At 40.5% G+C, this 27468-nt stretch overlaps 2 protein-coding genes across 4 annotated transcripts in view; one reads left to right on the forward strand and one right to left on the reverse strand.

The window, feature by feature from the left end:
* The window catches only part of znf106a (zinc finger protein 106a), a 38768-nt gene extending 14691 nt beyond the window's left edge, over nucleotides 1-24077 (reverse strand). The window contains 9 exon segments of the mRNA XM_041275644.1: nucleotides 217-277; nucleotides 829-983; nucleotides 2682-2751; nucleotides 3420-3957; nucleotides 5190-7022; nucleotides 12176-12373; nucleotides 13631-13692; nucleotides 14280-14365; nucleotides 23931-24077. Of these exon segments, the coding sequence (XP_041131578.1) occupies nucleotides 217-277; nucleotides 829-983; nucleotides 2682-2751; nucleotides 3420-3957; nucleotides 5190-7022; nucleotides 12176-12373; nucleotides 13631-13692; nucleotides 14280-14333 (2971 nt within the window). The 5' untranslated portion in view covers nucleotides 14334-14365; nucleotides 23931-24077.
* A 37-nt stretch (nucleotides 24078-24114) lies between these two features.
* LOC121330047 (synaptosomal-associated protein 23-like) overlaps nucleotides 24115-27468 on the forward strand; it is a 15067-nt gene continuing 11713 nt past the window's right edge. Inside the window, exons 1-2 of one of the 3 annotated variants that reach the window (XM_041276286.1) lie at nucleotides 24115-24472; nucleotides 24985-25260. The gene's annotated coding sequence lies outside the window, so the exon portion shown is untranslated. Of the gene's footprint in view, nucleotides 24473-24984; nucleotides 25261-25310; nucleotides 25662-27468 lie in introns of those variants that run through there. The other 2 variants (XM_041276285.1, XM_041276289.1) reach the window with 2 other exon arrangements.

The raw sequence follows: 27468 nt of genomic DNA on the forward strand, positions 1-27468 counted from the left end.
GTCAGTAAATTTCAGTGCACTTTACATTCAAGGTTTTCTACATGCTAAACAAAAGAATCAACTAGTTTCCCACTATTTGTTTGTAAAAGGAGTAAACTTTGAATTTAAAAACTAATGTTAAACTGCTGTCTAGACAGCAGTTTAACAGTATAATTTCTGGCAGTAAAATCTATTATTATTATTATTATTATTATTAATGGCTATGGAGACCCCTACCTTGCAGTCCTTGGAGGATCTCAATTCGTTGGGTTCTCAATGCACTCATTTCCATTGTAACCTGGGGAAGAGAAAGAAGTTATTGAAGTACTTCTCCTCGTTCACGAGGGACCGACTTGCACTAATTTTGCTTTTGGCTGCCTGTTAACTTTTGCGTACATTAAATAAATAACACAGGGGACTTTTCAATTTATCTCAGTGTTGTTGACAACCTTAAAAGTAGGGGACGAAGACAAAACCTAAACTCCAGCAGTGTGTGCCTTTAAAGTTTTTCCTACTGCAGTGGTCCTCAAAGCTGGGCAAATTTGTGAGCACAGCACCATAGGCTGCAATGCTGATGTATTGGTAAGGGAGTTACAGTTAGAACATCCTACTACCCAGTGCTTAGAATCACTGATTTTGTGCTATTAGATACATCTCTATTTTTAAGTTTTTTTTTTATTTCTTTTTTTGGAATAAGTACTGTATTTAAATGTAAAGAGGAAGGCAATGATCATGCCCTCTACTATTAACAGTCTCACCTAGAGAAATAATTCATTTAGCAACTAGACATTTGTATCTCTGTCTAAATTGTGAAATGATTCACCCCAACACCAAAACAAACGTGTCTACCTGCTGCTTGAGCACTAGGAGGCGCTGCACGTCCATGTAGGCAGCCTGCAGTGCAGCCCGTGCCTGGAGCAAGCTGCTTTCCACCCCGTACACAGACTTGTTCAGCTCCTCCTCCCGAAGAGATATGCTCAGCAGCTGGTCCACCTGAGAGCGCTCTGAAACAGGCAGGGAAACCAGGCTGAAAACACACTGAAGAGGCGCAAGGCAGCAATAGCCAAGGCTTTCAAATTCATTGTCTTACTGCAAGTTAACACGTCAGGTGCAGGGTGATGCTTATTGTTATAAGAGAGGTCTTCCTGTGCAGTTCTTGCTGCTCAAACAATGCAAAATTCAATGTATTAACTGTTGATAAATCACAAAAACAAGATTGTACTCGAACTACTATTAAACATAGAAAGTGTTGTTTTATTAACCTGAAAGCACATGCCATATATTATATGAACAGAACTACATCTATGCACAGGAAGGATTAGCGGAATTTTGACAAACCCTAACATCCTTTATTTCTCATACGTGATATGAGCTACCTTATTACTGGTCCCGTTTGAATGTCTGATTACAGCTGCAGTACACCATTGAAATTAAATGACTTAGAATCACAATAAATGATTACCAGGAAGTATTTGAAATATACTGTTAAGAAATTAAAGTATAACCCAGTGCCCAAACATACAAAATTACATACTAAAAGGTTAAAACTATTTGTATAAAGTGTTTATTGGATTATAGACAATTGTATTGCGAAATACGGGTATGATACAGGTTTGGTGAAAACTGTGATGAGTGAGGATGTTACCAGCAATAAAGGTAAGAAAATGTAGTTAAAAGCCTTGGCTATCACTAATGCACAGCCCACGGAAACTAGCTGTCCAGTCTGATGAAGACTGAAGGGACGGGAAGCTGCTCAGGATGTGTTGGATTGACTGTGGTTCAGGAGGAGGCTGTGACCAGTGTTACTGAACCAGGATGTTCAACAGAGCAGCACCTGGGAGTGCTTTGAACAAAACACCACAGACAGGACCAGAACTTACTGAGTTAGAAATATTACAAATAAACTTAGTAAATGCAATGGCAAACGTTATGACTTTTTCCATGTCTAACACTAGAACCGCCACGGCAGTCATTTTGACGGTTTGAGGTTTTCAAATTTAAATTACTTTGCGTGTCTGAAAAAGTTATGTGGTTGTCCGTTCATGACTTTTCCTAAATACAGGTATTAAATACCCCAAAGGCAGAATCACAAAGATAAGGAAGTTATAATCCCACCCACATAGAACTGTCTTTTACAATACATGTTTTTATTTTGAATATGACCTACAATATTCTATTCTATTTTTATATACAAGCCTGTTGTTATCTCTACTAGACCTGGCACCCATCAATTCCTTTGTTTTGTACAAAGAATGCACCTGGGAAAATATCAGTAGGAGATTTCATCTTGAAGCTAGCCACAGCGCTTTGGCAGAAACATTTTGATCAGAGAACTGCAAAGCAGCAAAGTGCTGCAGCTCAACCTGGATGTTTGATATGATGTGCCTGAATAAAACTTTTGAGTTGTATCCGATAGTTTGTCTTTCATTTTAATATTGTTGTTTAAAATGTAACCGTCATAATGACTGTCAGTGGTGGTTTTAGGTATAACCGCGGCAGTATTAAAGAGAATATGTTTGTCACTGAACTTACTAAAGTGTACTGTAGTGTTTCTAAATTCATCAACATTTTTAATAGTCATGGGCAGACAAGTGTCAAAGTGCTTTAAATTAGCTGTAGACAAATACACTGAAAATTGATTTACAGATCTGTATTTTTGTTGCTGTTTTTTACCCTCCCCCATCAAAAAGCATTTAACTCACCTTTTTTAGATTTGATTTTCCTTCTTTTGTTCTTTCTTTCTAAACTAGGGATTCCTGACAAAGGGCCCTCCTAAAACACAAAAGGAACAAATCAAGTCATCAAGATTTTAATATTTGGAACATCTACAGATTCCTGTTATTAAATGCAATACCAACAGCGGTATCCACAGAGGACCAAGACGTGTGTGCTCTGAAACTGAACCGATTCCCTTCCCTAGATTTATGCCTCAGATATTTGCAAGAATACAGAACCCAAATACAGTAGGCTCTTGCTATTCCAAACCAACCTATAATCCGAAAAATACTATTATAAAGAAATGCATGTCACAATCTGCAATAGAACTGTCACACAGGAACATTTTAACATTACTGCAGTGACCTGCACATAATTTAATCACATCATCCCTATTTGTCTAATAATCAAGAGTTTATCAGATTATAGGTACATGCAAACCAAAACGTCTATATAAACGTGTATCATGAAAGTTTGGTAAAGACTGGTGCAAAATAAAGCCAGTTATCGTGTTCATCTTGTATAGTGCGATGGATGGACATGGTCAAAATATAAGGGTCCCAATTTCTTGAACAAGGACCGATTCCTCATTGATTGAAACTGATTCTTACAAATAACCTGAAGAGGGTCTAGTCCCAGCTGGTTCAGGATTAGCAAGTCCACTCTACCCCTAATAAATGGCTCCTTTATATTAGCAGCCTCTCTGCTGTGCCGGTTATACTCACAGCAGCTGCTCTGCGTTTCTTATTCACGCTCTGGCTATCATTTTGCTCAGCCCCGGATGTGCAGCTGCTGCCTCCCTCCAGGGATCCATCAGGGTCCATCGCTGTGGCCGCAGCTCCCTCGAACAGTCCCTGTGGCCCTCCAGGAGCCTCTCCCTCTGTGCCTTCCACCTCCGTCTTCACGCAGGGCAGCTCCTGGAGGGATGGGCTGGAGGTCTTCTTGGACAAGGACTCCCTCTCCGATTCTGCAGGCTGGGAGCATTGGTCTCCGTTTGGTCCGTGGGGAGAGGGCAGGGATGGAATGCATTCTCCCTCTCCTCTGCTGCCCCCTGCTGGGTTGTCAGAGAAGAGGCTGTAGACGGAGGCGCTGCGATTGTTGACGACGCTGCTCTCCGATAGGCTGCGTTTCCGGGTCGAGGTGGGGAGAGCTGCACATATGCTTTCCCATTGGTAGCCTTCCAGATAAGGCATATCAGATGCCTCCTCTACATCCAAACCCTCATGTTCATTCTGAGTAGGGGCCACCATCTCTATGCCAAACCTGCAGTGTACAGGAAACAAGGAAACTGTTACCATGCGGCAGTGGTCCTCAAAGCTGGGCAAGACCACAGGATAGTGCCATTATGTGCTATAATCTGTAGTAGTGCAATACTGATGTATTGGGAGGGGACCTAAAGCTATTTCAATCTTCTACTGCTTTTTTCACTGCTTTCAAGCAACCTGATAATCTGAACTCAATATCATTTTATTTGACATTCTAGAAAAAGTTCAGCATTAGAAAAGTCATCACGAGAAATAAACAAATGTGCCAATGGCCAAAAAACTTGAGAACCGCTGCCAAAGGGCATAATGGGAAACACTCATCTTTAGACTGGCTCTTTAGTGGGTGACTTGCCTAACAGGTTCTGACACACCCTCACAGCAAGTGTAAGATACAGGGAGATACATGAACAACACACCACATTGTTTAGTATGTCATTTGTGTGTGTTTTTTTTTCTTTCCATGTTAATCGTGATAATACATTTAAAATTTCCACTTACACCTGAAGAAAAGACTGGATGTCCTGAAAGCTATTGTTTGTACATCATAGATAATAAAATAAACAGTACCAACTCTTCAATTATATTCTAGTATATACATTCAGTGATTCATTTCATATTTGCCATCTGATTATCTATAAATGAGAAATGTGGACTGTGATAAAGTGTTTAATTAGGGGACAGTCGTCCACAGAATAAGCCTGACCCCATTTCTATTGACATTAAACTAGCAACCAGAAATGCCTGTCTTTCACTGCTCAGGGCCCAGCACAACTGAAAGATCACATCAACATGTGTCACATCACATGCATCAACTGGGATTTCCATGTGAAAGACAGGTAGAGACAGATATACAGCTATGGCCAACAGTTTTGTATCACCTACAATTTTAGGATTAAGACAAAAATATATATATAAACTATAATTTAGATCTTATTTTAAATTGTGTTCAAAGAAACTACAAAATGATATTGCAAAAGTTTACTGGAAACTAACAGTAGTTTCGAAATGACACATTTTTTCATTAAGTATATGGAAAACTACAAAATGGTATGTAATTCAGTATGTTAACGTAACATTATTCAGCAAGTTTCATTCGACCTTTTTGTTAATTCTATAGGGAAATGCAAAACTTTTGACTTTACCTGTGGAGAAAAGGAGGACCACAAAAGTAGGAGTGGAAAAACGGATGGCATTTAGTCATCAAAGGAGTTCTATCACTGTCTCACTGACCTTGGCATGCCTTTGCCCTGCTCCTGCTTCTTCCTGCTGACTTGCTGGTACACCTGGTCCCAGTCGACGTTCCTGCAGGACCCCGAGGAGCTGATGAGCTGGCGGAGGGTCGGTTTCAGCCCGGATTCTTTGTCCGAATCGTTCTTGCGGCTCCCGCTGATGTTGCGGATGCGCCGGGCAATGTTGAGGTTGGGTTCCTGAGAGCTCGTCTTGTTCTTGGAGGTGATGTGTCGCGTCAAATCCCTCTTCAAGGAGGCCAGCAGGCCCAGCTTGCTCAGGTCGGTCACCAGGTATCCGGCAGCAGGTTGGACCCTCGTCAGCTCACCATCCGAGGCCCGGCTAACCTCTCCCTGCGTGCTGTGCTCTCCACCCTCACCCCTACTGTCCACTTGCCTTTCTCCGTCCCCTTCAGCTGCATCCCCAGTTATTTGGCAGTCACTGCTCAATGTGCTGACATCCTCGGACTGCAAAGATGGCAGGTGTGAAGGCGAGAGAACGTTGGTTTCTCTTGTACACAGATGATACACCTCTGTCGTTTCATTGTAAGATAAGCTTGCGTTCCCAGGATGTGCCTCAGTGCTGTGTCGTTCAGAGTCAGAGAGGTCCCCATCGCTTATGTCCTCAAGAAGGCTCATCTTGCTCTTGTTTCCAGTCCGATCTGTGGAAGTCTCGCACTCCTTGCTTGGCCTTCGATCTAATTGGAATGGCTCTGCTTCCATGGCTTGGTCTGAGGTCTTAGTTTCTGGCTTGCTGCAATTAAGGGCTTCTTTGGCCTTTATGAGCATCTCCTCTACTGAGTAACCTTGTCGCGTGGCGCTCCGGAGTTTGGAGATGTATGAGTTCTTGTTTGTTTCCTGATCCCGAGTGCTCCACTTGGGCTTGTCTTCAGATAGAGACTTCTTGTCCTCTGGTTTGCTGGAAAAGGCCCCTTGTTTGTGGAGAGTCTCAACAGGGGAGCTCTGGGTCCGGGGGCTCATCCTCCTACTTCTGCTTCTGGAAGAAGCCCTTTGGTGAGGTTTGTTCTTGCTCTCCCTCACAGAGTGACTCGACATTGGGGGCGAACTGTTACTCTTCTCTGCCTGCTCTCCAGCCGGCGAAAGGTCAGGTCTGAAATGTGTGTGCATGTTCAGGTTCTTCAGGGGCAGGGGCTGGCAGGGAAGTTGAGAGGGATCCTTCCCCTCAGTCGGCCTGGAGTCAGCATCTTTGGATCCTGCTTCCTGGCTTTTAGCTGGCGGGTACGGAGCCCAGCGGTGCATCTTATCCCTGGGAGGGTTGCTGGAGCTCTTCCCGTTGTTCCTGTCTGTTTTAGAGACTGTTTGGTTTTCCACTTGGCTGAAATCAATAGCATTGCTGAACGACAGGGAGTCACTGGTGAAATCCATATAGGAATCCTGCGGTGACCTTTGTGTCCCATTATGCCTTCCCCAGTGGAACTTATCTTGCAAGTAATCCCTTGAGGGAGGGAACCTGGTGAAACTCCATTTCCCCCGGCTCCCAGATTTCCAGGTAGGAAAGCCTCCACGCCCATCATGGTGCCAGTTCCTTCCTTGCCAAGTTTGGTGCCAGTTGGCCTGCCCTTGACTGGGGTGCCATCCAGAGGAGCCTGACTGGCAGCTGGAAGCTCCCATAGTCCCACTAGGGTTGTGGGTCTGGTTCCTGCTGGGATGGGGGAAGTTTCTTTGCCAGTTATTTTGGAACCCGTTGCCTTCCCAATCCCTGGGTGGTGCCCCCTTGTGGTGCCTGCGAGATTGGCTTTCTGGGAAGTTCAGCCTCTCTTCTGACCTGCGTCGATGGTCTTCCTTATTGGAGTACTCAGCACTGGCATCTTCCTTTCTGTAAAAGCAAAATAATGCCAACATTAGTATTACAGTAATTTCTGACCTTTTTGTTGCTGATCCATGTTGTACTTAGAGCTAATTTAAAAACTATATAACATGTGTTTGTTTCCTACCATTTCAGTACTGTATGCGATATATTCAAAATAAAAAATAAAAAAACTAGACTGGTGTGCTTTTATGATCCAAAACATAGCATCCATAGGGGCATAACGTAAGGGGAACAGCATCTCTGATAAACTAGTTTATTAAGGTACAGTAAAATGGGTATGGAAAAAAACAACCGTATTGGTTGTTGATTGGCCTCTGTGCAAATTAGTAAAGAGAATCACACAGCGGGGAAGGAAATAAGACTCCTATTGCATAGCAGCTTCACCCATTCCAGGTTTTAATACAAGCCTGATTAGCCAGTGTGTATGTAACAAGCTCAGGTGTGTCTTATTACACAACTGGAGTTTTGTTTCCATCCCTGCACAGTACAGCAATGGTATTTTTACACTTTTTTTTTTTAATGAACTGTTTACATTGGGGAGTATTTGTAAATATCTATGTTTTATTATTAAGTTGTCATCAAAAGTGTACATACCCCAAATATCCATACATTGCGCTATATAAACTTTTAACAATAACTTTTTTTGCTTTGTTAAACATCAAAGAAACAAAAAAGTGTAATATTTGAGTATATCGGTGAGATTTAAAAAAAAAAAAAAAAGAAAATGCTATCAAAAATAACTTTATAGAAAAACTATCCTAGATTGTTATTTTATTGTAAATCACTTAGTTTTTGGTTTAGTTTCAAACACGCTTTAACACACCGTCTTTTGTTGTTTGTTTTTATTATTATTTAAATAAATATTTTAACTGTACCAATGATTAACTTAAAAACACAGAATAGTATTTATTTATTTATTTTTTTACAATTTTTTTTTCGTTTGTTTGTTTGTTTCGGACAACCGTGGCGTGAACTGAGGACAGCAAGAAAGCAGAGCTTTCATAGCGTTGTGGGGTGAAACTCAAATACCTTTTGATTATAGTTGATCTGTTAAACAATTGCGTTTTACATGTTATGTTCTAAATAAATAATAAATAAATAATTTGCAGTCCCTGTCATTTCGTTTTTAAAAAAAAAAGGAACAAAATGTTTTGAATAATTACAAACAATTTAGATAGTGTACTTACTTAACACATTATTATTATTATTTTTTCATTTGCAGTAGTAGTATTTGTAACAAGGCTAATTTAAAAAAAAAATGTGTTAACTGCAATTGTACAAAGTAAATGTTTTTTCTCTGGTATTCCTGTGGCTGCTTAGCCTATTTTAATTAAAAATAAAGGCATCATATAGTTATGTATATATACAAGGTGAGATCATACCGGTGAATAAACAGAATAGAGTTATTTTGAAAACAAAGGGTCTTTATTATTACAGTAATAAAACAGCAAATATACTTATCTTACTCTAGATGAAATCCTTCACATAACAAATGGGTCAGGAACCGCTATGTTGTGTCAAACACTGTCTAAACGAACAACAAGTAATAACAAAAAATTCTGGTCCTGTAATTCTTTGTTTTCATGAAATTTCTAGAAATTATACATTTCCACTGGGGCATGTAAACTTTTGACTACAACTGTGTGTGTGTGTGTGTAATATTTATATATATATATATATATATATATATATATATATATATATATATATATATATATATATATATATATATATATATCAGTACTGTGCAAAAGTTTTTGGCAGGTGTGAAAAAATGCTGTAAAGTAAGAATGCTTTCAAAAACAGACATGTTAATAGTTTATATTTATCAATTAACAAAATGCAAAGTGAGTGAACAGAAGAAAAATCTAAATCAAATCCATATTTGGTGTGACCACCCTTTGCCTTCAAAACAACATCAATACTTCTAGGTACACTTGCACAAAGTCAGGGATTTTGTAGGCATATAGTCAGGTGTATGATTAAACAATTATACCAAACAGGTGCTAATGATCATCAATTCAATATGTAGGTTGAAACACAATCATTAACTGAAACAGAAACAGCTGTGTAGGAGGAATAAAACTGGGTGAGGAACAGCCAAACTCAGCTAACAAGGTGAGGTTGCTGAAGACAGTTTACTGTCAAAAGTCATACACCATGGCAAGACTGAGCACAGCAACAAGACACAAGGTAGTTATACTGCATCAGCAAGGTCTCTCCCAGGCAGAAATTTCAAGGCAGACAGGGGTTTCCAGATGTGCTGTCCAAGCTCTTTTGAAGAAGCACAAAGAAACGGGCAATGCTGAGGACCATAGACGCAGTGGTCGGCCAAGGAAACTTACTGCAGCAGATGAAAGACACATCATGCTTACTTCCCTTCGCAATCAGAAGATGTCCAGCAATGCCATCAGCTCAGAATTGGCAGAAAACAGTGGGACCCTGGTACACCCATCTACTGCCCGGAGAAGTCTGGTCAGAAGTGGCCTTCATGGAAGACTTGCGGCCAAAAAGCCATACCTCTGACATGGAAACAAGGCCAAGCGATTCAACTATGCACGAAAACACAGGATCTGGGGTGCAGAAAAATGGTAGCAGGTGCTCTGGACTGATGAGTCAAAATTTGAAATATTTGGCTGTAACAGAAGGCACTTTGTTCGCCGAAGGGCTGGACAGCGGTACACGAATGAGTGTCTGCAGGCAACAGTGAAGCATGGTGGAGGTTCCTTGCAAGTTTGGGGCTGCATTTCTGCAAATGGAGTTGGGGATTTGGTCAGAATTAATGGTCTCCTCAATGCTGAGAAGTACAGGCAGATACTTATCCATCATGGAATATCATCAGGGAGGCATCTGATTGGCCCCAAATTTATTCTGCAGCATGACAACGACCCCAAACATACAGCGAAAGGATTAAGAACTATCTTCGGCGTAAAGAAGAACAAGGAGTCCTGGAAGTGATGGTATGGCCCCTACAGAGCCCTGATCTCAACATCATCGAGTCTGTCTGGGATTACATGAAGAGAGAGAAGCAACTGAGGCTGCCTAAATCAACAGAAGAACTGTGGTTAGTTCTCCAAGATGTTTGGGCCAACCTACCCGCCGAGTTCCTTCAAAAACTGTGTACAAGTGTACCTAGAAGAACGGATGCTGTTTTGAAGGCAATGGGTGGTCACACCAAATATTGATTTGATGTGGATTTTTCTTCTGTTCACTCACTTTGCATTTTGTTAATTGATAAATATAAATTAACATGTCTATTTTTGAAAGCATTCTTTACAGCATTTTTTCACACCTGCCTAAAACTTTTGCACAGTACTGTATATATATAAACCCTGCTAATAAAAAGGTCTCAGAGATACAAACAGACTTTGAAAGAGCAGCCGAGGTAGATTAGTAAAACTACTAACACGAGAGGGTTCATTTTTTCAATAAATTGGATAAGTGGTTTTCTAGTTCTATTGTGTGACATACATACTGTGTGACATACAGAGACACACTTAGGTGTACCAACAACTTCCATATACCCCAAATTGAGATACTATCAACAAGTGTAACGGATTGCACTCTGCAGGTTTTATCACAACTGGGAAAGTGGCTCCCAAGATCGATGTAAAACTTCAAAGTGTGACTTACAGCCATCTGACCCTCCTTTGCTAGATCTATGACAATGGAATTAGCGGTTCTCTAGATGTATGTAAAAGTGTGCCATGCAGTACACAGTCGTAAGGACACCTATACTTTTTCCCAGATCATCAAATATAAATACTTTTACCTGCTAAAATAGCATGTGGGCCCCAGAAACAGCTGTCTGTCAGTGCCTCTCGATATAATATAGTGTTCTCAAGCCACAGAAACAGACAGCGTTCTTGAAACTTGGACAATCACTGTTTTTAGGCTGTTACTGGGAAGCAATCTGTTGTGTTAGCGATAGAGAAACTTTCATAGCCATAGAATAAAAGAACATCTCAGTGGAAAGTTGTAGGCTTTGTATAGTATCCAACTTGCAAACTTTAATGATGAAATGCTTTTCAGTCAAATCAGCTATTCTGTTACGCTATATGCCATGCCCTTTATTAACAGTTGGAAGAGTATACCACCTGATGCATCTGGGTTTATATATATACGTGTGTGTGTGTGTGTGTGTGTGTGTGTGTGTGTGTGTGTGTGTGTGTGTGGTTTTTTTTAAGCCCCGTCTCAGGATATACGATTCTGTCCGCATTCTCATCTGCAGCCTGGTCTAAAATTAGACCATTCCATCTTCCACACAGAGCTAGAACTGTTAAAGCGACAGGCACTAATTTCAATGGCAATGTATTCCAGATGCAATACAGTCTGGAATTGGGAACCCAATCTGATAATACTTGGGTATCTGGGTAACTTGTATACAAAATAAAAAACAACATTACTTCCTGGGGTATTTTATTTACAGAAAGTTTTATATAGGTTTTATCAATGAGATACCAAATAAACAAGTACAGTTATACTGCAAGACACTACTCTGTTGTGCACACGTTTATTAGGACCAGGTTCATTTTACATATACCACAGTTTTAACAACTTAGCATAAGCAGCTGGTATTTAAATTAAACACCACCATCTAATGAGTATTTTACTGCTAATACTAAGGAAGATGAGGAACGTGTACATCATACAGTACAGTCCTCGAGTTCCAGAGTCCTACAGGTTTTAGAGCTATCAATAAATAATTCACTGATTAAGACCTGGAAGGGGGTTCATTCTGTTTTTAGGGTTGTAATTTATGGCAGTAATTTAAGGTTTTCAGACTTTTTTGGTTCAGTTTTGAAAAGGGACCCCATATTGACAACTGAGAAAGGCAAATCACAAGCAGGTAAGAGAAACCGATCTGCAGTGGAAGTAGATGTTTATTTATACCCTCTTTCAGCATCATGAGGCCCATCTCCCACTGTGAAGTGAAAGAACATTTAACACAGGTTCTGTTTTACAAAACAGAAGTTTACTGAATTTCCTGGGGACCCCTGAAGATCTGCAAATGTTGGAAAACTTATGTTTTGTAAACAACAACTGTACAACACTGACTTTAGGTCCAGGTGGAATAAAGACCTTAGGGCCTGGAATAGAGCCCCCCTATTATATATGTTGAATAATAATCAGACGAGAGCAAGGCGGGCGCTCCTTACCGGATCCTCTCCTTGCGCTTTTCTATGAGCTCGATGAGGTCCTTGTCAAAGTACTGCTCTGCTGCGTTCCCCTTGCCTGCGTCCTCCCTCTCCTGTGCTTCCACCATGTCTTTGTGAAGCTGGCTGGAGATGTGGCTGGCGTAGGCCGTGAGCCCCACCACGGTCACCCTGCACACCCTGCATTCGTGGTCACAGTCCCTGGGGAAGGAGGAGGACAGGTGCTGTTCAATAGTTCCCACCGGCATCGCAGGAGAATGCACTTCGTTATGTTTCCTTACAACGGTGAAACACTGAGAACTAAAAACGTGCACACTTTGTGGACATGTTCCAATTCACAGGGTAGTGTGAGCAACAGGGCTCTGAAACTTGCCACCACAGTGGGAGGTTAGTTTTCTTATAATCCACAAGGATTTCTCCTTTACACAACAATCAGGAGGCAAACTGGCTTTTCTTGTCCTTGAAATGTGATCTTCCTGAATTGTTGCTTCTAAGGTCTTCGTGGTGGTGGAGGAGGAAACACAGCGTTGGTGAATGGAGCACACATAGACACACACACACGCACCCTCACACACAGCCTAGCTCTCAGGCATGATGGTGTCGGCTGCTGTGGGGCAGCTTGGAGACAGCTTCTACATTTAATCTGTGACAAGTTCCTACCCTGAGCAAAGTGCTGAGCAAACAGATCCCGGACCAATCCCATTCCTCCTGTAACTGTAACTGGAGACAGGGCAGCTACAGCTAATACCACCCCCCAGCCCACACTGTGCAGACTCCCAAGAGTCTGGTTCGCTGCCTACACACAGAATATGCTGCCCAGTTGTCTCCATAATTTTGGCTCTGAATTGTTCTTATAACAATTTCTTAGTTTGATCTCCAGTTTCCCCCACAAGTTCCATTCAAATCAAATGCTTTTGCCAGAAGTAGACAGGTGCTGGGAGAGAAGAGGCCTGTCAGTTCCAGCTATAAATTGGAAGCACGTGCTGCATTAAACGCAGCAGGATGTAACAGGGTTAGGATTTAAATTCCACATTCAAATAGGGCAGTGGCTGCCAACTCTAGTCCCCAAGCACATTCAATAGTCCAGGTTTGTGTTTCATCTTGTTTTGTTTTTTTCTGTTTTATATTATTATTATTATTATTATTTTGGATTTTACTGTTCATCAGAAGTTTTTTATAAAAAAGCATGATTCATTTGTCAAGAGGACAGAAACAGTGGAATGAAATGAGTGTTAAAACAGCAAGATTGGTGCAAGTCTTGAAGCAGTATTGCTTGTACCTATGCCAGTCTTTCATAGGCATATTTTTCACAATGATTGAAACAGAAACCTGTACAGTGCTACTTTGGGACTAGGGTTGACAAACAACCGCAGTGTTATGAAGATGCTCTCTAGCTTGATTGAGACTCTCCTCGCTGTGTTGGAGATCTCCTCCCCTGCCTGCCCAGCCCTCCCTTACCTGCCCTTGAGGTTCTCCAGCTCCCTATGGTGCAGCATGCTCCTTATGTGCTCATCCATCTCCTGGAACAAACATTGAACACATTTAAACACTGCATGCAAACCACCTGCAGAGTGCTGCTGTTTACCCAGGAAAGAAAATCCTTTACTTGCACACATTCCTGATAGAAGTAACTCACAAATACCAGCACAATTTCTTGCTAGTTTTTAAATTTAATTCTAATTTGAGATAAGCTTTATAATAATAATCTTTATTTTTATATAGCGCATTTCATAGTGGACCACCGTCACAAAGCGCTTTACAAGATACGAGACTAAAGTGTGTGAAGTATGCATCAGTTGCAGAGTCACTTAAAACAACGTCTCACCCAAAAGACGGAGCACAGTTTAAGTGACTTGCTCAGAGTCACATAATGAGTGAGCCGGGATTTGAACCGGGGACCTTCTGGTTACAAGCCTGTTTCTTTAACCACTGGACCACATAGTACTGTACCTTGTGTCTTAAGTTATAAAAAAATGCAATAAAATTAATAATAATGCTGTATTTACCTATTACAGGCCTGCAATAGCACTTCTTCCCTAAGAGCTGTCTGACCACACTCGTCTCGATCGCTATCATATTAACAATGAAACCCTGGTCTGATCTTTACCTGTTTTGAGTTGTAGACAATGAAACACAGAATGCACTTCCGTTCTCTGCCCATTGTGCTTCTTCTTGATGGATCTCAAGCCATCTCTGGAGAATCAAAGACAACAGGTTCTCAAAAGGTTAAAAGGTTAAAATGCCATCTTTCAAAAAAATTTAAATACTAGAAGAAACTCTGCAAATTCAATGGCAAATGACAAAGTATTTTTCAGTACCTGTCTTGACATGGAAGACTTTAAAGAACACTTGCTCAAATGTTTGTTGCTGAATTTACAAAGTTTTGTTTGTAGATGCTTCAAAAGTACTTGCTACCAATGCATCAAGTCCATGCAGTTTACGTTTGCCTATAGTTCAAGGCTGACCTTACATTATAGCCCTACAAGGTGCAGTATAGCAGGGGGCACAGTACAGAAAAAAAAAAAAAAAATTGTATCATTCTGTGAAAGCCTTTACTAAAAGTACAAATGCTCCAAAGTAAAAACATACAGGATTTACTGAAACCAAAATATATACCCCACCCTCCACTTTGAGTGGCTTCTTAAGAAAGCGGTTATTTGACCACTTAACCCTGCCTTCGCTAACATTTTTAGATCATCTTTGGTGCTCATGGGTGCGATGGAGATCTGGAGATTCCTATTTATCCATGGGACAGGGAAAGGGACAGGGACACCACAACCTGCGTTTCTCCAAAATGATGTGATCAAAAACGCCATGTGGGACCACTCAGGTACAAAGAGGATGAGGGAGCAGTTCAGTTTCCATGGCAAACTGATGCTCAAAATGACAAAACACCTCTCAACTAGACAAAGAAGTTAATTTAGATTTGACTGCAAATCAAATTCTCATATACAGTGCCTATAGAAAGTCTACACCCCCCTGAACTGTTTTCACATTTGTTGTGTCACTGCCTCAGAGTTTCATGCATTTAAATGAAGATTTTTTTTCAGTTATCTACAAACCATACTTCACACTGTTAAGATAAAAAAAAAAAAGTTTTTATTGAGAAAAAAATTATATATTAAAAATACAAAACTGAAAGATCATAATTGGATTAGTCCCCACCCCCCTAAGTTAATACTTGATGGAAGCACCTTTGGCAGCAATTACAGCAGTCTGTTGGGATAGGTCTCTACCAACTTTGCACACCTAGATTTGCCAATATTTGACTATTATTCTTTAAAAAACTGTTAAAGTTCTGTCAAGTTCCTTTGGGAGCGTTTATGAACACCAATCTTCAAGTCATGCCACATATTTACGATTGGATTTAGGTCGGGGCTCTGACTGACTGGCAGTCAAGGACATTTACCTTTTTGTTCCTTAGCCACTCCAGCGTAGCTTTGGTTGTGTGCTTTGGGTCGTTGTCATGCTGAAGGGTGAACTTCCGTCCCAGTTTCAGCTTTCTTGCAGAGGGCAGCAGGTTTTCCTCAAGGACTTCTCTGTACTTTGCTCCATTCATTTTCCCTTCTATCCCGACAAATTCCCCAGTCCCTGCCAATGAGAAACATCCCCATAACATGATGCTGCCACCACCATGCTTCACAGTAGCGATGGTGTTCTTTGGGTGATGCACTGTGTTGGGTTTGCGCCAAACATAACGCTTTGCATTTAGGCCAAAAAATTCCATTTTAGTTTCGTCAAACCACAGAGCTTTTTGCCACATGGCTACAGAATCTCCTAAGTGTTTTTTGCATACTTCAAACGGGATTTAAGGTGAGCTTTCTTGAGTAATGGCTTCCTTCTTGCCACCCTACCATACAGGCCAGATTTGTGGAGTGCTGGGGATATTGTTGTCACATGCACACTTTGACCAGTCTTGGTCATAAAAGCCTGTAGCTCTAGCAAAGTTGCCATTGGTCTCTTGGTAGCCTCGCTGATCAGTCTCCTTTCTTGGTCATCCAGTTTGGAGGGACGGCCTGGTCTTGGCAGGGTCTTGGTGGTGCCATACACCTTCCACTTCTTAATAATTGTATTGACTGTGCTCCAAGGGATATTCAAGGCCTTTGATATTTTTTTTATACTCATCCCGATCTGTGCCTTTCAACAACTTTGTCCCAGAATTGTTTTGAAAAGCGCCTTGGTGCTCATGGTTGAGGCTTTGCTTTGAAATGCACTACCCAACAGAGGGAACCTACAGGAACTGCTGAATTTATCTTGAAATCATGTGAATCACTACAATTTAACACAGGTGGAGGCCACTTAACTTGGTGTGTGATTTTGAAGGCAAATGGTTACACCTGAGCTAATTTAGGATTGCTATTACAAGGGGGGTGGACACTTATCCAACCAAGCTATTTAAATTTTTATTTTTAATTAATTTTCTACAAATATTTTTTTTCACTTGGAAGTTGTGGGGTAGGATATGTAGATAAAAAAAACAAAAAAAAACCCACTATTTTAATTCCAGGCTATAAGGTAACAAAAGGTGAAAATTTTGAAAGGGGGTGTAGACTTTCTATAGGCACTGTATATTGAAGTAATAAAACACTATCAGCGAATAATTGTACTAGTTTACATAATGTAGAGAATATATAACATCAGACTGGTACACCAAAGAAATGAGTTCATGCAGTGTGTTGTTTTTTCAAATGCAGTGCATTAAGTTTTTTTTTTTGGCACATTCCACTGCTGTCACTCAGTCATAATTCTTGAACTGATTTCTTTAAAATCAGGCAATATCAGCATCAGTGCTTTCCTTGTAATGGGTATAAAACTGCAGACAGATTCAGTCAGCACTGGTTTAAAAGCAGATTACTGTCCTGTTTTACAAGTGCATCAAATTGCTGGGATTAAATGAAGCAAGCCAACACTCTTAAGATTCAGTGTCTTGTCCCATCAGTGCCAATGCTGCAAAAATTAGACAAGATGTATATAATTAAACTGCTCTGAGAAACGGCACACTGTAACAAGACGACTTGGGAAATGAACAGCACCCAACATGTCTGGACAACTCCTGAACTGCACTCTCTCACCACAAACACATTACAGGAAGTTTGTTCCCCTGAATTAAATGCAAACCTTTTTAGTTCCTAACTGTACGTAGCAAGGCTTTACTCTTGTGCCTTATCTTGTCAACAGAACATAGTTGGACTTATTCATTATAATATATGATTAAAGTCAGGAACATTTTGGTGCTTTAACAAGAGGAATTAAATGTTAGGGACAGATTGAATTGTAGAATGCAGATGGAACCGGAGATGGCTCCAGTTTGACACTGGAACGAAAACAGGTTTTATTGTACATGGTGAAGACAGAACTGTGACCAAAACTGGATTAAACTGTTTAATATTTAAGAAAGTTTAAGAAGAGAGTCATTTAAACAATTGCTACAGGTGCAAGTGTGTCAAACGCACAGTACCTATAGAAGCTAGTCCCCCACAATGCACGAATGAGTTGGGATCAGTGGATCTTGATTGTATTACTGTTACAATTTCTGTAATTGTGGTTGCATTACTGTAATTGTGGTACTGTACAGCACAGAGTTTATTAAAACATTATGCACAGGGATACTAAAAAAGAAACTTAGCTTTGTAAAATTATTGTCAGCTACACTATTTCTTCTAAAATGCACTTTTACCTGATTAAATCTATTTTAATCTTCTATGTTTCTCCAATAAAAGGTACTGACTTCAGTAGGGCTCTATTTACAAAGTTTTAACTCCTGGGTTATTGAAAGACTGTTTTTATTAATACAGTACTATATGGTATTCATGAGGCTATTCTAGACTGTTGCTGGCTTCCTTGCAAGTTGAACACATAGTAAACTTACTTGAATCCGTCAAAGCATTCTTTAGATGCTCTAGATAAAGAACCTCATTACACCAGGCAAGGCTACTCTGTGAAATCAAGATTCACAAAATCACCACCTCCAAAGGTCACGTGTTTCCACCCAGTCCAGCTTTAAACATGCAAGAATATCTGGAAAAGTACAGCAGAAAAGTAACATTTACAGTAGAAAGGGGCAATCAGGGAATGATGGCTTGTTTGGTCTCCTATCCACGCACTTCTTTATGGGTTCCTGCTATTTGTTGTTTTAGCGGATGATCAAATAAATCAACTCAATGAACCAGAGAGCAATGCCATCTGTGGTCTGCGCTCGCTGAAGTGTTAGGTCAACTACCCAAACGCCCTTCCTAGTATGAACTGACAGCTCTGCTGTGTAGCGCAAGAGCTGAGGCAGGGTCTATTTCCAGCGTCTGTGAATTCCTTGGATTCCTCCAGCTTTCCAGTCCCATGACCGTGTCCCACACAGCATACTGACACACCCAGGCAGCTCAGCAGAACAAACAGCTACTGTAGCACCGGCTGGTATCCAATACCATATGTGGATCAATACAGCTGTATTCCAGACAAAATAGTTAATTATCAGTGCATTTAAATATGTACTTTATTTGCACTTACTAAATCGGCAGTTGTTCTGGAAAGCACAAGGCTCTTGGGCAGGTTTTGAATGTTTTGATAGGGATGAGTCTTTCCACTGAAAAATGAAAACCCTAAAAAGTAAAGCTACAAAAATACATATCAAAGGTCACATATCATCAGGTAAAAACAGGTTTTAAAATGTATGTTTCTGAAAGGCAAATAACCTAAAAAATATAGAAGGGCTCAATTCATAAACCTTTAGGTCATTCGTCTTTTTGTAAAATCGATACGATGGGTACCATGATATGCAGGTCTTGACACAATATCTATAATGGTATGATATAACAATATCTATCACAGCAGATCAAATGATCATTTAACAATGGGACATTCTGTTAAACTAAAATGTAATAAGCTAGGGAGAGTATGTATTCATACCAACTATAAAACACTTCATTCATTCAAGAATCATGTGGTGAACTGCTAGGAGCTGTGCTGTGCTTTTGGTTTGTATCACAATACAAAAGATGCATACCTTTATTACGATATGATATACCATGTAGTAAAAATGGTTGTACCCTCAATTGCATGAAAAACACACATATGTGACCCTAGTCAAAGAAGTCTGAGCCACTGGTTTAGATTAACTGAACAGACTTCAGTGTTCTACAAAAAAGGCCAAAATAAATATGGGCAGCTCAACACTGGTTTGCTGGTCTGATAGCATGTTCAGTGGAGTTACACAGTAATAGCAGTTAGTAGTGTTGAAAGGAGTTACTGTATTTTTCCTAGATCTCCTCACAAGTCTGCAGTGGTGACTGAGCTGAAGTAGGGAGCATTGTTTTCCATGCATATTTGTATAGTGAAGTTTAGATTATTATTATTATTATTATTATTATTATTATTATTATTATTATTTTATATACTGTCTCCGGTAACTAAATATGGTTCTGTTACTTACAGCAAATGCAGGAGACATTGTTGCAATGTTTCTGGTGTCAGTGACAATTATCACAGAATTATAACGTGCTGAGTTAAGATGACCATGACCTTTTATACAAACACATACAGCTTACAGTGATGCCATGCCCCACTTTAACTGAAAGGGAAAACGTAGGAGAATACACACAGGGTTACTTGCGTTTACAGGCTATGTTCTGTTGCTCATCCTCTTTGAGGTTGGTGATCTCAAGATATATTGATAAGATTCAGTACATACCCCCTCAATGATTTAAAGCACACATTGAAGGCTTTAGGACTAGCACCAAATAGTAGACTAGTCAAATACAAGTGACAGTTGCATGTGTGATCTATATCAATGATGTAGCCAGCGGTTAAAACGATGTGGTTGTTCATTTTTACTGGACAACTCCTGTAATGAATTGACTGAAAGAATCACACAATACAGCCGTGTACCAAATATAAAGACAGCATCTGAAAGTGTGTGGTCCCTACCATACAGAAACATTGTCACATGACCTCAATATGGCACCCACTTAGGGTCAAAGGTCAATAAGTCAGGCCACTGACACATTAATGCACTGTTTACATAACCCTGAAAAGATGAAGTCGCTAACTCAGATTGACTCTGAGTTATGAGGCTTTCACAGTGCAGTGTTACATTGCTTTGCTGGTCCTCTACACTCCCCTACTGCTTTCTAACTGTAATCTGCAGTAAGGCTTTACTTACTACTTTCTGGAGTTGGCTTGCAGATCAGAAAAATGCACACACTCTGTGCAAACCTGTCACCATGTTTCTGTTAAAGCAACAATAATCAGATTCTTACTGTTTTCAGCCCCCAGATTCATTGCTATTGTGCACTGGTGAGCTCAGCAATGGCAAATGACTTGCTAAACCAAGGAAGACCACTATAGTGGATGACCGAAGAATACTTTCAATGGTGAATAAAAAACCCCTAACAGTCCAACAGGTCAGGAACACTCTCCAGGAGGTAGGCATAGATGTGTCAAAGACTACCACACGCAGAAGAGCACACCAGAAGAACTTCAGAGGGTACACCACATGATGCAAACCACTAGTAAGCTTCAAGAACAGTTTGCTAAAAAGTAGTAAAAGAGCCTGTAGAGTTCTGGAACAAAGTCTTATGGACAGATGAGACAAAGATTAAACTGTACCAGAGTGATGGTAAGAGAAAAGTGTGGAGAAGAAAAGGAACTGCCCATGATCCAAAGTATACCCCCTCATCTATGAAACATGGTGGAGGTAGTGTTAGGGCTTGAGCATGTATGGCTGCTACTGGAACTGGCTCACATGTCTTCATTGATGATTTGGCTGCTGTCGGCAACAGCAGTATGAATTCTGAAGTGTACAGAAACATCTTGTCTGCTCAGATACAACCAAATGCCTCCAAACTCACTGGACGGTGCTTCATCATGCAGCAGGACAATGACCCCAAACACACTGCCATAAGAACCAAAGAGTTTTTCAGGGCCAAAAAGTGGAACATTTTTGACAGGTCAATCACCCGATCTGAATCCAATTGAGCATGCATTTCACATGTTGAAGACAAGACTGAAGGCAAAAGCCCCCGAAACAAGCAGGAACTGAAGATGGCTGCAGTACAGGCCTGGCAGAGCATCACCAGGATAGATACCCCGTGTCTGGTGATGTCTACGGGTCGCATACTTCTGGCAATCATTGCATGAAAAGGATGTGCGACCAAGTACTAAACATGACAACTTTATTGTACATAATGTTAATCTGTCCAAATGCTTTTGGTATCCTAAAATGGGGAGACTATGTACAAAACATGTTGTAATTTCTAAACAGTTCACCCGACATGGATGAAAATACCCTAAAATTAAAGCTGACAGTCTGCACTTTAACCCCATAGTCATAGTATCATTTCAAATACAAAGTGCTGGAATACAGTGCCAAAACAACAAAAATGTATCACTGTCCAAATACTTTTGGAGTTCACTGTAAGTAATGCTTGACATCAGGGATTTGATAGCATACCATGAATAGTGTAGGTAGGCTATTAATCAGATTTGTATGAACTGTAGTGTGATGACTTGTAATCCTGTACTAAAGCGATGACTAGTATTGTGAATACACTTGTGATAAAAGCAGACAGTGGTGACGCGTATTTGGTGGCACGCCTGGTCACATGCCCCTCCCCCCCCAATTTCTGCCAGGCAGTGGCTTAGCCACTGTGTTAGGATCGTTCACACTGAAAATTTTTTCACTTCCCATTATAGTCTACCTGTGTGTTCACACAGGACGCGTGACAGACGCGGCACAGGCAGTGCTGATTTATCTTTCGCTCATGGAGAGAACTTTTAATTTGCCGCATTGCTATCAACCAATGGGAATACGCCTCACGACATGTCTTACTGCCAGGTGACCTCTCCAGAGGCCAGCCTACTGGTAACATTTTTCATGGATTGTGTAGCCAGCTTCATTAAGGGACGCTAACCAAGTCCACCCATGTATTGGAGATGGAGTAGTAAATGTACAACCTATTATTAATTGAATAACTAAAGAAATAATCAGAATGACAACAGCGTCCTGGACGCTGCCGAGAGAGAAACGGCAAAACGGTTTCAATTCCTGAGTTCGGTTACCTATTAGTTTTCATTCTGATTATTTGTTTAGACTACATCGTGTCCATCAGCTCAACAAAGCCTGATAGGCTAGCGAATGTCAGTGCAGTGTGATACCATAAAAATGAGTGGTTGGATTTGCTGTCAATCAACCCACTTTTCTTTTTGATCAGCTTTGATCAGCTCTTCGTACATTAAAAAAAGGTGTTGTAGTTATATAATGTAGTCAATGCAACTGTGAGCACGACTCCCTCCTCCTTCGAACCTCCTGAAGAATGGAGTCTTTTTTTGACTGATCATGATTAACTAATGCAGGGGAAGAGAGAATTGTGAGGGTCTGGAATCAACTCCCCAGTAATGTTGTTGAAGCTGACACCCTGGGATCCTTCAAGAAACTGCTTGATGAGATTTTGGGATCAATAAGCTACTAACAACCAAACGAGCAAGATGGGCCGAATGGCCTCCTCTCGTTTGTAAACTTTCTTATGTTCTTATGTTCTAATCAGTGTGAACTACCACTGCGTCGTCCGTTCGTAGTCAATCTATCTATCTCATATAAACAATGCACACAGCTTTTACACTTTACAGTCCAAACGGACACGAAACGTGACGTAACACTGAGTGAAAGACGTGAAATTGCCTGACAGTGGTAAAGGAAAAAATTATTTGTGTGTAGTTCAGAATGTTATTAACAGCACGACAGTGTGACAATACTTTCATTTCAAACGCTCAAGTTAGTGCAGGTGCGGCTGTCGAAAAGAGACCCTTGCCTGTAAATTGCAGCTCTCTTGATTGTGACAGTCTGGTGTAGAACTGTTTGTGATGAAAGACCTGGTAATGTTAGAAAGCTAGCTTGATGTTTACATTAAAATTGTTAATCAGGCATCGGGTTTGAGCAAGGTTTAGCTTCGTTAGTTGTTGTGCCCCACCAGTTTTTCAAGCCACGAGTTGCCACTGAAAACAGAAATTTTGTTATCAAAAAGGTCAGACCTAAAGGCTCTTTGTGGTCATTGATAACAGTAATGTTTCTCCTGGGGCAAAAGGAGGTGCAGTGCCTTTGCATAATAATTCCAATGAATCCCACACAGTTTGCAGTGAGATTAGCCACAGTAATATTGATATAAGATTAATAAAGCTGGTCTATTTAGTTTCCTAGTGAAACCTGGAATGGCTAAAAATGTTGGCAATGGAAGTCTTATTTGAATCCCTGCATGTCTACCCTTTTTTTGGCACCAAGTGATAATGAGATGTACGATGCTGACCAGTCCAAAGCTATGCGCACGTGCTGTTTATAAGTGTTCAGCCAATCGCTTTGTTTGGGTTGATCTGAAATTGTGACCATACGGGGGCTTTCATATGGTGTGTGGAGCCAAACAGGAACAGCTACGATTTTCGTAGCAAACCGTTCCCTCAATGCACCCCAACAGCTGACCATTAATAACAGATAAATACATTATAGGGTACGCTGGTGTTTAACTTGGGGGAAACTTCGCCTTAGTCTGTTTAATTTATTTTCTTTTCTTTTCGAACAAGGGGAGACGGGCGGGCCGAGCCCCGTGCAAATACCAACACTCATTCTAGTGTGCAAGAAACTGTTTAATGCTAGCTCTCGAGAATCTCCACCCCCCCGGTCAATATGATAATTTATCACTGTCTTTGCACGCCTGTATCTACACACACTACACCAGGCAGACCTGACTCTCGATCATCCAAGTTTTTTCGCCGTTACCTTTTCGTTCCCCTCTCTCCCACTCTCTGTCCCGTGCTGGCTTCGGTGTTTGGCTTACTCGGTTTTGGGATCTGTTCTTCTCCGTTTGTTTATGATTTCAGCATTTCTATCACATTACTACATACAGTAGCCGCCATCTTCACTCGAACTAACCCCTCCTCTTCCTGCTTAGTCCTACCGCGAGGGGTGTGTGAACCCAACCGACTGACCGGTCACAATAAGAAAGTAAAAGTTACTAACCAAGTACGGTATTTAGGGGGTAGGGTGGTGGATATATATTTTATTTTTTCTAACAGACATGGAAACTCTGTGGGATATACTCACGACAGTTAACAAAACAAAATCTTAACCTGGCGCGCGGCTATCCATGAGTTAAACATCTGGTCACCTTGTCTAGAGCTACACAGGAAATTTTGGTAGGGCCTAGAGGTAGCAAAACGTGACGCTTTTACCGGTTATATTTTGCTACCACTACCAGTAGCACATTTTGAGGAAGTAGCAAAAACGTTACACCGGGTTTAAATGGACTACAGGCTGCTCAGGTAAGTCAGACCGGTAACTGGCATATCTTGACTAAAGTCATTCTCAAGGAAATCAAAACTACAATAGAAATTTGAAATTATTCCAGATATTTTAAAGCTGTTATAAACCACGTAGCTCCGATTTGACAACACCAACATTTTAGATTTAATAAGACTGGGTGCGTTAAGTGAGCCGCTCAGTGAAATAACCCACTGCACATGTTCAGTTCAGCGCCTCCTGAGCAGCTCCTAGGTTTGAAAGGAGGTATAGCTGCAGTGAACAAAAGTGGAAACAAAGGTTTTTTTTGGATGTACACAACATATTTATTTCAGCCCGTTTGCAGATACACAAAAAACATATATTTAATTATAGTTAATGTGTTTGTACGTCCTTGCCTTGTTAAGTGACGTTGGACTTTCTCGAGTGCAGAGTGTACTATTGGGTTAGGTATCACTATCCTTTTTTGCGTAAGCATGAGACTTTAAATGATCAATTTAAATACACGGAAAATTCATAATTCTTGTCTTTTCAGAGTGTAACTGCCTAAAGCTGAGAACAAAACGGACCCCAAAAATAAGTGACACTTGGAACGTCTGTAGTTAAAAAAAAAAAAAAAAAAAGGCCACCGCTGCATTGATGTTTTAGAGTGACGTAATGCAGTATACAAATATGCACATTAGAGCAAAGTCAACGAATCAGCCAGTATAAACTCACATGCGCAGTGGGACCAGCCATAATAAACTAAAGGAATTTTAGACCCACAGGTATTTGAACCGCGTTGCTAAATTCGAATTAACTGGGAATTCTGGTAAGTAAAAATTCCAGGGTTATATTTTTTTTTAAATATATTTTAATCCAGCGTTTAGTCCTGGTTAGTTTTTGGTTTATCAAGATAAAAAGTTGTGAGTTCGCATAAAGTTGTATGTCTGGCTGCAGCGTTATGTTGGGGGTGTTCTACAAAGCAAGTTCTACAATGGAGAAATGTTTATTTAGAAAGGAAGTTGATAAGTATGACGCCGGACCGTGTACTGCACTGTCTGTACTGTCGATGATGGAAAAGCCAAGGCTGTGTTGTGTAAACATGTAAAGAAAGTTTATATCTGTATTTCTCTACACTCCAGAGCTCGCTGTTATTACATAGTGAAAAACAAAAGAGACGTATCGACAAGGAAGTCGGACAGTTTAACACCAGCTGTATTTGGTTTACTTGTAAGTTCTGATAACGTATTGCAGTTTCAAACTAACTTACAATTGCCTGAGACGTCAAACACCTTGAAATTCCAAGCATGGTGCGCCACCAGCCTTAAACTACTGTACCTTGGAAACCGCATGTATTTACTTCCTAAATAGCACGAATATCTGAAGAAACTGCTTGTTTTGTAAAACAATTAATTCATTTTTTACAAATTTGCTCCGTTTTAAGAGGAAAAGGAGAGGGAATTCTGAAAGAACGATTTCTTGAAACAGGCTTGTAACCGGTTCAGATCCCAGCTCAGCCACTGACTCTGTGACCCCGAGCAAGTCTCTTAACCTCCTTGTGCTTCGTCTTTTGGGTGAGACGTTCTTGTAAGTGACTCTGCAGCTGATTCATAGTTCACACACCCTAGTCTTGTATCTTGTAAAGAACTTTGTGATGGTGGTCCGCTATGAAAGGCGCTATGCAAAATAAAGATTATTATTATTATTAGTCGTAGTAGTATTGGATGCCCTTAATGTGGTTACAGCAGTAGGGTGTCTCTCAAGTCCGTTGAACAAGACCAAACAAAAGTAAAATAAAACACAAATTAGCCAAATCAAACAAATACGTCCTCTTTTTCCATGTATTTTAGGTCTCATGGGCTTGTATTCTTGATAAATTACTCCTGATCTAACCTTTTCTACATTTATCAAACCTAAGTTATTGTATTGAATATATTAACCTGTATGCAACAATGTCTTTAAAGAGGGGTTGAATGTGGGGGTTAACTCGTTGTGATGGAGCAGTTACTTGAGGATCAGTTTGTACCTCATTACTCCATAGAGCAGTTGCTACTTTTACTACTTTTAACTGCTTTCCCCAAAGATAGCTTAACTTGCAACAACTTGGGAGGCCATTTACACCCAAGCATGCAGCGAGTCACTGCTGGGTTTTGTTGGGGAATGCCCCTTGATTGGAAATACCACCTATCCTTGTTTATCCCTAGAAGTAAATTGTTGATGCAAACCAAGGGGATTCCCCAATTCTCTGAAATGTACAAATAAAGTCAAGCTGTGGTTACAGACCAAACCAACCCCTGGAAATTTAGATAAGGTTTAAAGGAAATGTTACTAACTGTAGAAAATGAGCAGCAGCAATGAGTGAGGAACAGCCCCTCCCATTGCCATGTCCTGAGAGGAAGGGGGCTGCAGTGTTATTGGCACATTAACAGTATGGGGCTATACTTGCTTCTTTACCTCTTACTGTAGTTGAGCAGGAAACCTGGCTTGTGGTTTCCTAGTTGTGTACAAATTGAAAAGGTAACAGTAATTCTTTACTGTTCGTGTGCAGATCTCAGACTAGGTCAGTTAGTTACGTGTTCATTTGTCACTGTAGCCTCCTTGAACTGCAGTGTTGGACAGTACACTCTGAAGGGATTGCATGTGGAATGCAAAGTATTCTATTAGTGATGTTTCATAATGGTCATTGTCCAGAGAAAAGTAACCATTTAGCTGCCTTGCAACCCCCCCACTAGATCTCAGAAGCTAGTTTAGGTTCAGACTTCACATTAAATATGTACTGATGACGGCGTGACTGTCTGTGAGCTTGGCATCTAACATGGCAGAGGTAATTCTTGTAATGTTAGATGTTCCATTTTTATATTCTCAACACCACACACTGTGCAATAGCAGTCATTCTGTGTTGTATAGTCTGTATATTTTGCAGGGATATTTCTGGCATTTTTTTTTTTTGTTTCCTTTAAACTTTTCTGTCAACAGCAGTTATGAATAGGGACCATTTTTACATTTGGCACACAGCTGTATTCTAAGATCTTATCGC

This window comes from Polyodon spathula, chromosome 17 (genome assembly GCF_017654505.1).
Source record: "Polyodon spathula isolate WHYD16114869_AA chromosome 17, ASM1765450v1, whole genome shotgun sequence".
NCBI lineage: Eukaryota > Metazoa > Chordata > Actinopteri > Acipenseriformes > Polyodontidae > Polyodon > Polyodon spathula.